This window comes from Tympanuchus pallidicinctus, unplaced genomic scaffold, assembly GCF_026119805.1.
Source record: "Tympanuchus pallidicinctus isolate F22 unplaced genomic scaffold, pur_lepc_1.0 scaffold11, whole genome shotgun sequence".
NCBI classification, from domain to species: Eukaryota; Metazoa; Chordata; class Aves; order Galliformes; family Phasianidae; genus Tympanuchus; species Tympanuchus pallidicinctus.
In genome coordinates, this window is record NW_026294627.1 from 11,224,266 (window position 1) to 11,237,082 (window position 12,817).

The 12,817-nt window shown below is 47.6% G+C and overlaps 1 protein-coding gene across 1 annotated transcript; it reads right to left on the bottom strand.

Annotated features, from left to right (window-relative positions):
* Positions 1 to 4,148: 4,148 nt before the first annotated feature.
* Positions 4,149 to 7,728, bottom strand: LOC128074988 (G2/M phase-specific E3 ubiquitin-protein ligase-like). The gene is made up of 10 exons (XM_052671396.1): positions 7,686 to 7,728; positions 7,279 to 7,370; positions 7,082 to 7,183; positions 6,708 to 6,832; positions 6,402 to 6,564; positions 6,200 to 6,306; positions 5,861 to 5,974; positions 5,597 to 5,715; positions 4,902 to 5,441; positions 4,149 to 4,789 (listed from the first exon to the last, which is right to left on the bottom strand). The coding sequence occupies exons 1-10, from the start codon at positions 7,726 to 7,728 to the stop codon at positions 4,149 to 4,151; spliced, it is 2,046 nt and encodes a 681-aa protein (XP_052527356.1).
* Between the last annotated feature and the right edge of the window lie 5,089 nt (positions 7,729 to 12,817).

Here is a 12,817-nt window from a genome sequence, read left to right on the forward strand (position 1 = left end):
TATTTAAACACATAAAAAGATATTAGCAAATGGACATAAAGCAAAACTGAAAAAAGCTGAACAGTTAAATAGCTGGATTCCTTCAAACATTTCACATGAAAATAGAATGTGCCTTCTTTCTGAAGGCAATTTTCTAATGAGAAAAAAAAAAGTTATTAAAACTGTAATATCTCATATGCTTTGTACCAAAATAATCTTTTTTATTACTTGGATCTTTTCAGCTTCGGAGCTTTTGTTTGCTCAGTTCTGTTCTTATTTCTCTGCATTTTGGTGGACTGTTGGTCTATGCAGCTGGATCACAGAGAAACAGAGAAAAGGAAGATTTGCAAAATACTCGATCTTGCTATAATTCAGGGCTTTATTGAATATTATGAGGCGAAATAAAATAGCTTTACACATTGAAATGAATCTGCTGCTATAATCAGAAGGTGTACAAAATAAACCTTTATTTTTGAAGTACTTTCATGTCTGAGTTCAGCTTCATAACTCATATTGCTTATTTAAAAAGAAGAAAAAAAGTGGAGAAGCTTCTATTTTATATGCACTCATTGAAGAAAATTAATTGGTGTGACTGCCATTATTTACCTGCAGCTATGTACCACAGAACAACTGAGGCTACAGAAACCCAGTGCATAAGAGAACTGCAGAATTATGGAGTTGTTAAGTTTGGAAAAGACCTCTAAGATCACCCAGTTCAGCTATTGACCCATCACCACCATGCCCACTAAGCCATGCCCACTCAGTGCCACATCTCCACATTTCTTGAACGCCTCCAGAGACATGGACACCTCCGCCTCCCTGGGCAGCCCATTCCAGTCTCTCACCACTCTTTCAGAGAATAAATTTGTCCTAACATCCTACCTGGAACTCCAGTGGTGCAACTTGAGGCCATTACCTCTCCTCCTGTCAGTAGAAGAAAGGTCTGATATGCAGCCAAGCAAAAATGTAGTTACGCACTGAGCTACTGCCACCTTAGGGACTAGGAAGTGCTTCCTTTGTCTACATTTAAAGGCAACTGCTGAACATCTACAACACCTACAAAAGGACATTCCCATTCCACATACATTCCCATTACAGAATATCCATCCAAAGGTCCACCTAAGTGAGCCCCATGCATGATAGAAGCCAACAGCAGCACACATGCAGCCTCATCAGCCTCTGGTGCAGGCACTTCCTGATCCAGTGTCAGTGTCTGTCAATACAAGAGCCTTCACACATTCCTCTTCCCTGAATGTCCCCAAGCCCTTTCTGAACACATGCAAAATTTTACTGTCTTTTAGCAAACTGTAAAGCTCCACAATTAATTGTGTGCAGACATGCTGCTTTCTGTTCATTTTGAACTTCCTGATTTTATTTACTAGGTCTTAATTTGGAAGATACATGACATCTGTTCCTGTTCACCCTTTCCATGTCACTAGCTCCCTATTATATTCCTTGCTCTGTAAGAGAGGCAATTTATTTGAGTCTTAATCTACTTATGCACTCCCACATGGAAGCCATTCCCTACTCTGCCTCACTGTGCCTTCTTTCTTTGCATATTCTTTCTCTGTAGCTTGTATCATCCTCTGACGCCACAGTGTCAAACCAGCTGCATACCATATTTGAGCAGGATGCAAACTTAATTCTGATAGTGGGCCTCTTTTGTACCATTCTGTTCAGCTTGTAGCTCATGGGCAAGTAAGGTTTAGGACTGTCTGCAGTAGCTTCTAAGTGGTGGAAGCTAAGTCAGATGAATGTTGAGGCCATTAGACTGCCTGGCTTCCTGTTCTTCCGGGGAGTCTGTTGGGCTCTGAGAAAGTATGTTTTCTTGTTTGTTTTTGTTTTGTTTTGTTTTCTTTCCCTGTTCTTTCTGATGATATCTATCTCCTTCCCTGTTTTATCTGATGTATTGTATACAGACATGAATTTCTTAAAGCTGGATAACGGTGGTGGAGTTATCATCCTTGGAGGTGTTCAAGAACTGTGATGTGGTGCTGCAGGACACGGTTAGCGGGCATGGTGGAGATGGGCTGATGGTTAAATTAGATTATCTTAGTGGTCTTTTCCAACCTTAATCATTCTATGTTTCTATGATTCCCAGCCGCTCCAGAACTGAAGTCCCATCACCCATCCAGAATCCCACAGTATCCTCAGTTGCCTCCATGCCATGCTATGGACATACTCTATGAAGGTGACTTCGGTTACCACAATTTGGAAATACTCAGTGTAACTACACTTTTATCTTCTATGTTACTGTTCAGTGCTATCTGTCTGCACAGCATCAGATGCAGAGAATTCAGCATGGCCACTTGTAAGAGTGATTTATTGACATGAACCCTGGATAAAGCATCCCTCTGCACCACAGAGAGTAAAGACAAAGGCATACAATAATAAAAGGGAGATGCATAAAACTGCAGTGTATGGAAGCTTTGAGGATCGGTGTGAGCTGTAGGGGTTTTCTAAGGAAAGCAGACAGGGATGAGCGCAGCCCAAGGCTGCATAGAGAGCCCAGTACAGGCTGAGCTTTCTGCCACAATCAATGTCGGTGTACAAAAAGCGATTTATGTGCACTCGGGGCTGATGTAAGGGAGAACAACTGTTGTAGGAGCTGGAGAATAATGCAGGCCAAACGTGAGAGAAAAAAATAATAATAAATAAGAGAAAAAAATAGTGTATTTCTTGGAAAGCAGAACGAGTGCGGCAGGTAGGTACAACTCCTCCCCTCCGCCCCTACATCACCGCCTTCTCAGACCAATGCCAGCACGGCGAGGCGGGCGCTCGAGGGGCGGAGGGGAGCGGCGTGAGCCGCTGCGCCACAAAGCGCCGCGTCCGGTGCTTTGGCGCCCCCTGCAGGCAGGCCGGCGCTGCGCTGTCTGTAGCCCGCCGGGTCGGTGCGGCTGCCCGGGCCAATGCTCCTATCGCCCTGGAGTTGTCCTGGAGGTACAGGGCAGAAGGCAGATAAAGTTCTCGTCCCTGGCTTGGCAGCCCCTTCGCTTTGGATGAGAGTGGGTCTCGTCACTTACATTCCCGAGATTTGATATCTAGAGGACTGTAGGAACTTAGCAGTTGTCAGCAGTTGGCAGAAAAAAACTATGCACCTGGAAAAATTCTTAAGCACATGGGTGTTTTTTGAAACACTGTTCTGCTGGTCTGAAAGCTGCTCCTGATGATAGCTTCTGCTGCCTTGTGTTTGGTAAAGCCAGGTCTGTGTGCCATCTGCCAAGGACGATACTATGCAGAAATAAAAAGCAAAAACCCAGAATGTATGAGCCTGGGAAAAGCAAAGACGGGGGGGAAAAACACATGAAAAATAAAAGAAGGTGAAATGGTGTAATAGTGATGTTAATATATTCAGTTTATTCATATTGGATTTATTTATTCCCTTGCCTCATCAGTCACTGGGCTGTGCAGGACAGGCCCAATAACACTTTTTTTTCCCCCTCCATTTATTTGACCTACTCATGCGTGCTCAGACAAGCGCTGAGATGCAGCTGAACTGGGCTGTAGCTCAGCAGAGGACCCCTTGCAGTCACTGCAGTCATGCTGGGTGTGAACACCACCAAAGAGCTGCGTGTGGAGGCTACCAAGGGGGCTCAGTATGAGCTAGGACAGGCTGGGTGTAGCGTAGCCATAGTTGTGCAAAATCAGCCTGCTCTGGCAATGAAGCTACATACATATGCCAAGAGCCTGTGTTGCCTGTAAGCCTTTGGTTGGATCTTCTCTGACCAGTCCTCCTGGAAGCGCCGTGCTTGTGTAAAGATATCTGCCCTGCTCCTTTGCAGGGGATATACCCTTGATCCTTCTTCATCCTCAGAGCTCTAACGGTGTACCTGGAGTATTCAGCTCCCGGTTTAGAGAGTAGACACTAGACAGCTTTTTGGGGGTAAATTTTTGGTTTTAATTTTTGTTGTGGTGTTGTAATTTTTGTTGTGGTGTTGTAATTTTTGTTGTGGTGTTGTAATTTTTGTTGTTGGTATTCCACATCAGAACATCACGTAAAGCGGTGGGAGTTGGAGAGTTGATGTTCTGGTTCTGTGCACTGCTTTTTTGAGGCATTTTGGTTGTCGGAGGGGAAAGGAGGAGCGGCATTCCCCAGAGGACTTTGGGCTCAGAGGAAGAAAGCTGCAGCTCCTGGCAGGACACCGGCCGCTCTCCCTCTCGCGGACTCGTCAGATGGTTGCCGCTGCTTTGTAGTTTTTGTAGACCCGTCTGCAATCTCCGTATGCTTCTCCTGGGGCCCACGAGTCCGTTGCCTCGATAGTCACGGGGCCGTGCCAGACCAGCTCGTAAGCCATTAACGCTTCTTTTTCTTCCCTCTGGTCCATGGCTGCTCCTGCAGGATCTTCAGGGCTGCTCCCGGAAGTGGCATCGTGCCTGAGATGGCCGCTGCTGCCTGGAACGGGGGCTGAGGCTTCCTCCCGACTGTCTTTGGGAATTGGAAGGCCGACGATCCCGTGGGGAACGGCTTCGATCTTGGTTCTGCCCTCGCTGCAGAACACTGGAACGTCTTCTGCGTTCAGGCAGCTGGGAATCCCTGCAGGACCTCGACGCCACCGGTCCGGCAGAGCTCTGGGTGCTGCTCCCAGCACCTTGGGCCGGGCTAATTCTGCTGCCACGGCGTCCTTGGGGCTGGCTCGAGGGATTTGATGCCGGACCTTGTAGGGAGGACTGGCTTTGTCTCTGTCTTGGGCATCTGATGTTGGCAGCCCCCGGGGAATTGTTGGATGCCCGCTGCCTGGCAGAGATGTACATGCTCCTCCCAATGCCTGAGGCTGGAGAGCGTCTGCTGCCAGGTGGTCTTCTGAGCTGGCTGGGGGAATTTGAAGCACGACCCTTGAGTGGAGAGCGGCTTCTTATCCGGCCTGTGCCCTGCTGCCTGGATTGCCTTCTGCCGGAGTACCCCACTTCCTGCTGGCTGCTACCACGGCGTCCTTGGGGCTGGCTCGAGGGATTTGATGCCGGTCCTTGTAGGGAGGACTGGTTTTGTCCCTGGCTTGGGCATCTGATGTTGGCAGCCCCCGGGGAATTGTTGGATGCCCCCTGCCTGGCAGAGATGTACATGCTCTTCCCAACGCCTGAGGCTGGAGAGCGTCTGCTGCCAGGTGGTCTTCTGAGCTGGCTGGGGGAATTTGAGGCACGACCCTTGAGGGGAGAGCGACTTCTTGTCCGGCCTGTGCCCTTCTGCTGCCTGGATTGCCTTCTGCCAGAGTACCCCTCTTCCTGCTGGCTGCTCCCTTGATCTTCTTGGTTGGATTTACGTCGCGGGCTTTTCCTCTGTCCTGTCTTGGGCTGGCTGGACAGGCTGCTGTGCTTAGGCAGCTGGGAACTCGGAGATGACTCCGATGCTGCCTGGCTGGTGGAGGCAGATCTGCGGTCATCAGGTGCTGGGGAGCTGTGAGATGGCCCCGGCGCCTCCTGGCTGGCAGTGCTGGGACCAGCAAGCTGCGACTCGGCACTGGAGGCTGTAAGGAGAGGCAGGAAGGTCAACAGGATGACCCGGCAGCCCCGTGGAGGGAGAGGAACCCAGCCCTCCCGGGGCAGAGAAACTCACAGAGGAGCCACTGTGCCAGGCCTTGCCTGGCCCCAAGGCAGCAGTCCACGGCTCTTTGCCTCTTACCTGAGCCCACGCCAGCACAGCTGTCACACTCCCAGCTGCTCAGGCTGTTGCTCAAATCGGAGCAGAGCCGGTGGGTGCCTTGCGCAGCACACGAGGTGCACAGGAGCAGCTCCCAGGGTCTAGGGAAAAAAAAAAAAAGAGGTTGTAGTTGTGTGCACAAAATGAGTCAAGCAGGGAGTGGCGGGAGCAGCTCTTGAGCTCAGTCCTTGCTCCCCAGCCTGGGGGGAGGCTGAGATCCCACGCAGGGCTGCTGTGGTAACTCACCCATGTTTCTCTGCTTGCTCCCTGCCTTCTGTGTGAAGGCACTCGCCGACATCACAGCGCTGGTGTTTCTTGTGCAGAGTTTCATAGCTCTCCTTGTCCTCCCATGTTGGTCTTCTGCCAGAGAAAGGAGAGACAGCGATGAGTCCTCAGGACCCCATGCATAGAGCGGATCTGGGACATCCCTGCTCTTCCAGCGCAAGCCCATTCCCAGCTTCTCCATGAAGCTGCGGCCAAGGCTCGTGGGACAGCAGAGGGTCAGCTGGGCGTGCTGGGGGCAATCCCTGGGCAGGCACAGCACTTGCGCCTCAGTATCTGGAGAGCTGGGCAGAAGGCACCAACCTGGCTGGGATTTGGATCCCGAGGAGATGCATTTCTTTCCGGAATTGCATCCTGTCTTTGCAGACGGGACATCGGAAGTGCAGAATGCCAGCACTCATGGCCTGTGCCTGCAGCGGTAACACAAGCAGTCAGAGTGTGAGTGGGGCCTGGTGCAGCTGAGCACCTGCTGTGACTGCAGAGCAAGGGCAGGGAGGGCTCCTACCTGGATGCAGCTCCGGTGAAACCAGGCCTGTGTGCACACCGGGCACACCATGGTGTGGTAGGACTTTTTGTCCGCCACGGGCTCCAGGCAGATGACGCAGTTTGTGTCTTGCTCTGGAGCTGCCTCCACGGCCTGCTGAGGGCAGTGCTCACAGCAGAAGGACCTGGGGGAAGATGGACAGGATGGGTGAGCCGAGAAGTGCTGCGATGTCAGCAGAGGAACACAAAGGAGTTTGCTGCATGCTTCAGCACTGGGAAGCAGCCGTGCAGGTTCCTCCCTTGGTTGGCTGCTGCTGACAGCCCTTACCTGTGCTGCCCAAAGAACTGCATGACACATTCCCCATCCGTGGCACAGGGCAGATGAAAGCTGCGTTCACAGCCTGTCTCTGCGCAGTAGATGGAGGCCCCCTTGTCTCCACAAACGAAGCAGTGCTGGAAAAAGAAGAGTAGCCCCCATTAGCAGCAGGCTCATGGCCTCTGAGGCCAACACCACGCCTCCAGGCAGGGCACAGAATGCAGGCATCGCTGGGTCACGCTCTGCAGACGCGCCAGCAGACAAGTTTGATCTTTGTTTAATCAAGAACTGTGTCCTGGTGCTAGGTGGAAAGAGTGCCATTGCTTGCTTAGGCTCCAGGCTTAGCTGGTGCTGGCACAAACATCCCCGTTCCTTGAGTTCCTCACCTTCTGCTCTGCCTCCTCGATTGCGCATCTGATGGCATCAAGGGGGATCTGCAGAACCGCCCTCTGTCCGGCAGTGTGTTCGTAAAGGCCGTCGGCAAAAAACTGTAGCAGAGAAAAGAGCAGGATGTCATGAGGACAGGATGGAAAAGAGGGAGCATCCCTGGCTGGAGGGCGGAAGGAGTCCTGAGGGAACTCACCAAGCAAAACTTGTGGACGCAAAGCCCGCTCTCGCCAAGCATGGGCCCGCAGGCGTCCGGGTGAACATCTGCTCGGCGACACAGCATGCATACTGAAGAGGAGAGAGCAAAGAGAAGCAGGAGTGAGTGCCAAGCGTCCCTGAGGCCTGTTGCCAGGGGCCTGCCCTGGGTCTGCCATGCAGGATGAGGGGCAGGGCTGGACGACGCGAGGGGGAAAGGGCCGCTGTAGGCCCAACGGTCCCAGCAGGCACGCACAGGCCAACCCGGCTGAGGGGCAGAGGGGCCATGCCCAGCGGTGCGTGGGGAGCCCCTGCCTGCCCCCGCCTCCCCTCTCGCACACAGTAGGCAGAGCCCGCAGTGCCCCTCTGCCCGGCAGGGAGCTGCACGCAGAGATCCTTTGCTCTCACCTTCAACCTCCGGGTTGGAGGTCTTCTGCTTCCTTTTGGACATGGCACGCGTCGACAGTGAGCGCTCGGAGTCCCTGCCCAGTCAGCGCTGAGCTTTGTCTTCCACACTCTCCTCTGCCGACTCTGCGGGAGAAGCAGGACGAGAGTGAGTTGGCAGCTCAGGCCCCCAGGCGAGGGGAGCCCTCCTCACTGAGCAGCCTCCTCAGGCAGCCCCTCGCTCCCTGCCCTCTCCTCTCCTCACCTCACCAGGTCGCACTGACCCACGGTCTGAGCCTGGCCTGGCCTGACCCGGTCCTGGCCCCCTAGGTCACAATGGCTGCTCCGTGACACCCGTGGTGAGGCAGTCGCTACCTCACAGAGGGCTGAGGGCGTGGGCCCTGGGCACCCAAGCAAGATGGCGGCTGTTGCAGGCCGTGCACAGAGGGGCGTGCAGCTGGCCATGAAGCGGGGAGGAAGGTTGGCCTCCTTCCACCTGCTGGCAACACTCCCCTTGCCAGAGGCAGGAACAGAGCTGTCCCTGGCCAGGACTGCAGCCCTGGAGCCTCCCTCGGGCACCACTGCTCCTCCACCCCAAGCCTGTTTCCAGCTTCTCCGTGAAGCTGAGGCCAACGCTCACAGGCCAATAAAAGGCTAGGCCTGCTGTGGGCAACTCCAGTAACTTTCCCCTAATAGTGTTCTTTTAAGCACGGAGCTACAAACCATCCAGCCTAGTCACTAAGGGTTGTTTTCTGTTCAATTTCCATCCAAGCAACACAGCTTCAATTTTTTGTTTTATTGGATTCTTCTCTTCAATTTCTGAACAACTGAAATAGGAGGCCAGAGACATTTTTTCTATCTGCAAGTGTGGGATGCTTTCAGGAATGGAAATAATCCTGCTTATGGGATGTTATTGAACATTTGAATTTTTATGCCTGTAGTCCATTTTGCAGCATTTAGCAAGCTCATAGAAATATAATCTAACTTTCAAAATGCAATTGTCTGGGGCCATGTTGCTTTTTTAAATGTCAAAAACTACAGCAGCAACAGAAAATTAGTTTAATTTCTCAAAAAGCACATCGAAGTATTCTACTGTAACTGGGCTACTTTTTTCACTGTTCTCATGTCTCAGTTGAGACTAGCAAAACGCTCACAGGCAGCACACATTCTTTCCGTTTTCATCACATCACACTCATTTATATCAGTGGAGCTGGAAACAATCTGTCAGGACCATTAAAGAGTTGCAAATCCTCAGAACCACCCACTAAGTGGAACATTTACATTCTAGGCAGTCTTCAGCTATAAGACCAGAAGAACAATATCCTTGTCTAACCTGATTTCTTACTGGAAAAAAAAAAAAAAAGAAAAAACTTTATTCCTGATGGGAAAGCCCAGCATTACACTGTCATCAGGTACCTAAGTGTCAGAGGCTTGGAAAAAGAACATGTGAAACAAAGCATTAAGGTGTACTGAAGGAAATCTAGCGTCTCTTCGTTACATTTATCCCTTATCTGCCTGGAGTCTTTCTATAATCACCTTCACTTGTAATCCAAGTAGCAAGCCTCCCATTCCTCCTGTGAGTCATTGTCCTTCATACAAAGTTTCCTCAACCCCTGATTCCTAAAAAAAGCTACCATAGATCCTATAGTTACTGGCACTTAGAGTGATTTGTTTTCAACTTTTTACCTGAGACTGACCTAAATCCCTCCTTCCTGATAAAGCGTTTTAGACATTGAAAACTGTAAGCCATTGTGCCAACTTCCAATACTTTTATCATTTTTTTATAAAATCTAAATTTATACTCATGAAAAGAATGGTGAACAAAAGAAGGCACTAATATTTCTGCTTTTGTACTGTGTAATCAATGAAGGGACTAATACCTTGGAACTCTCTCCAGAGGACTTGAAAAAATGGAAAACATATGGAAAACACTTTTTTACTGTGATGGTTGAATGTTGGAGGAAGTCACCCAGCGTGGTTGTTGAAACTACAGCAGAGGAGACATTCAAATACAGCAGGACAATTCTGTGATCTCTCCCAGTTGATTTTAAGGGAAATCAAAACACTGGCAAACAAAAAGAGTGCCATGTCATTGCTCAGGGCTAAGCAGCTGAACCTTTCCTTAATTCCTAATCCAGACAGATATTAAGGATAAACAAAATCACCACAGTGCAATTTTAGTACTTATTTGAAGAGTTTAATTTGGAAAAGCTATAAGCTAATTTTGTTATGCTGTGGGTTTATTTTTTTGCCATTGTGCCATTTTCTGTCATCTTTCAAATCTGGAAGTATGGAAGAAATACAATTATATGAAGAAACTATAAGGATTTATTTTAAAATTTGAACAGTCCTATTTTCCTGTTTAATTCCCAGCAAACACATTCAGTTCACTGTTATGACAGGAAGAGTTCATATGTATTTCCCTATGAATTGGAGACTCATTGCAGAAAATTGACTGTACAAAGGAAAATGATGTTATTGCGTGCTGTTGGTTCTGCAACCAGGATGACCTCACCACCACAACAAATAATTGCACTGGAGTGAGCTTGGAGGTTTTTTAATCAAAGTCTTAGTTTATACTGTGCAGAGATTTTTCTCCAGCAAGAGGGGCAATGAATTGCTAAAAAAGTAGAGGTCTTGTAGGTGAAATGTAGAAATGATTTCCAGCTCTGTTGTAATTTCCACTAAAAAATAAAAAGAAAGAAGAAAATCCATAAGAAAGTGATTTTGAAAGAGCTTTAGAACCCATATAACTACCCCAAAATACATACATGTGCTTATGCATTCCTAAGAGCACAGGAGGTTGAGCAAGCATGGCAGAAGGACAGTGTGGGGAAACATGGAGCCCCTGACTGAGTTCAAATATAAGAAGGACCCAGAAGCTGGAAGCATTATCGGGCTATTGGACAGAACACAGTGAAATTGCCTGCACATAGGGTTTGCAAAGCTGAAGATGAAACTAGCAAGTGATGTGAAAGTGAACAAGAAAAGGATTTACGAATACACTGACATCTTTTTTGCCTCAGTTTTCACTGACTCTTGTTCTTTGTCTCCCAAGTCTATGAGCAGAGTCTATGGGAGTGAAGCAGTAGAAGAGTTAAGGATCGTTTAACTGTTAAGACATACACAAAAAGTCAGTCAATTTGGATACAACAATTGGCAAGAAACACAAGTTGAAATATGGAAAATTTATATCAAATGTTAGGAAAAAAATTCACCATGAGAGTGGTCAAATACTGGAAAATATTGCCCAGAGAGCTTGCTTTGTATTTGGAGGTTCAGGACACACCTATGAGCAACCTGATTAATTAGATATGCTTTTAGCAGGAAGGTGGACTAGGTAAGCTTCAGAAGTCATCTATGATTCTTCAGTTCTATAAACTGTGCCTCATCTTAATACCTCACATAGCTAAAATTGCTGTCTCTAAACTCTTTACATGCACCATGACAAAATGCAGCCAAACAGCTAGAACAGATGAGAGAACATAAGGGCTATAGTGAAGCTTCCTAGAAAACACATATTAAAGCATCAAAACTTGTGGAATGCCACACATGCATACACACAGTTGTGCTAAGGGGCGTAAGCTTTCTCTCTCGTGTTTATAAAGACTGAATGGAGTCTAGTTCTACCTAGATACACCCAACAACATCATCTCACCACAGCTGCTAGAACCTATTAAAGATTTCTATTGAAGATGAAGGCTGACAGAACTTGCTGGGACCTGCTGGTATTTCTGGATGACTTGTACAAAACAGGATCGCTGTTTTCTCAGAAGATTGAGATGAGTCAGGACTGTCTCTGTTTTACTGGATCACCCAACAGCTTTGGCTGAGGATAATGAAAGCCCACCTGTATTAGGCTAGCTGTGAGCTTCATTCATACACTTTCACTTAAGTAGAAAAACTAACCAGCTCTACACCAGCCAGCCACTGAACAGAGTTCCCATATGAAGCTGAGGTTAGAATTGAGCATTTACATGATTATATTTAATAGGAATTTACAGCTTCCATTAAAAGAATAGTGATCTTGGACACTAAGAACAAGCAGCAGTGTCAAGGATCACACTGCCAACATTTGTAGAACATCCAACATAAGAGATCGTAGCAAGAGTTCTTGGGATGGTTGTGTAAATTACTGCATATTGTGTATTACATTAAAGATCCTTAAATAACTTGGAAAACTTTTTTTCTTTTTTTTTTTTTTTGCATGCAACCAGCTCAGTAGTTAAGCTCTGCATCTGACTTTCTGACTTACAGCTTGGAGTACTGTACATAAACACTATTTTTTGGGTTTTTTTACATATTTTGTAGCAAAGAAAGACAACAGTATATATAACTGTTAAGTTCCATTAATAGGTTCTGTAACAGACACCAGTAAAATAAATGAAACACAGCTGATTACAAAGTTTTAAATCAATACCAGAATTTACAGTTATAAATAAATAAATAAATAAATAAGAGAGAAACAAGTAATCTAAGTAGTTTAGAGGATTTTTCACTGTCCATGTAAGGCCTTTCCAAGTGGAAAGTAAAATGCCTTTGGTTGTACTGTTTCCTTATTTCCAGATGTCTAATGCTCTGTACTGCCACGTCAGTAGTATTCAGGCTATGGAAACTGTGTTGCCGTTTGTATTTCTCTAGCATCAAGAACTGGGTCAAATCATTTGAGTTCACCAAATCCAGGTTTACAAATTGAAGACACTCTTGGAAAAAAGAAAACAAAAGAAATGCCATTTCATAACATTAATCATCCTTTAAAGACAGTTTTTCATAGTGCAGAGTTTCATTCCTGCAGTAGTTACTAAATGTAGTTTAACTAAGCTCCTTTTCATTTGGAACACACTATTTCCTGCACAACACACATTCATTTTTATTCAGTTGAGACAAGTCTGCTTGGTCAGTAATGGCTCATTAGCAGTCCTAAATAAAAGTTAATGAAAAGCTAATGAATGGGTTGGGAATCATTAGCTATAAATCACAGAATCACAGAATGGCCTGGGTTGGAAGGGACCTCAAGGATCATGAATCTCCAACCCCCTGCCACATGCAGGGCCACCAACCTCCCCATTTAACACTAGAGCAGGCTGCCCAGGGCCCCATCCAATCTGACCTTGAACACCTCCAGGGACGGGGCATCCACAGCCTCTCTGGGCAGC

Excerpts from the sequence above, each read along its gene's own strand:
- LOC128074988 (XM_052671396.1), bottom strand. The coding sequence starts at position 7,728 with ATGTCCAAAAGGAAGCAGAAGACCTCCAACCCGGAGGTTGAAG. Across the intron at positions 7,371-7,685 it reads CTCCAACCCGGAGGTTGAAG|TATGCATGCTGTGTCGCCGA; the intron begins GTGAGAGCAAAG and ends TCTCCTCTTCAG. Across the intron at positions 5,716-5,860 it reads GAGCAAGCAGAGAAACATGG|ACCCTGGGAGCTGCTCCTGT; the intron begins GTGAGTTACCAC and ends TTTTTTCCCTAG.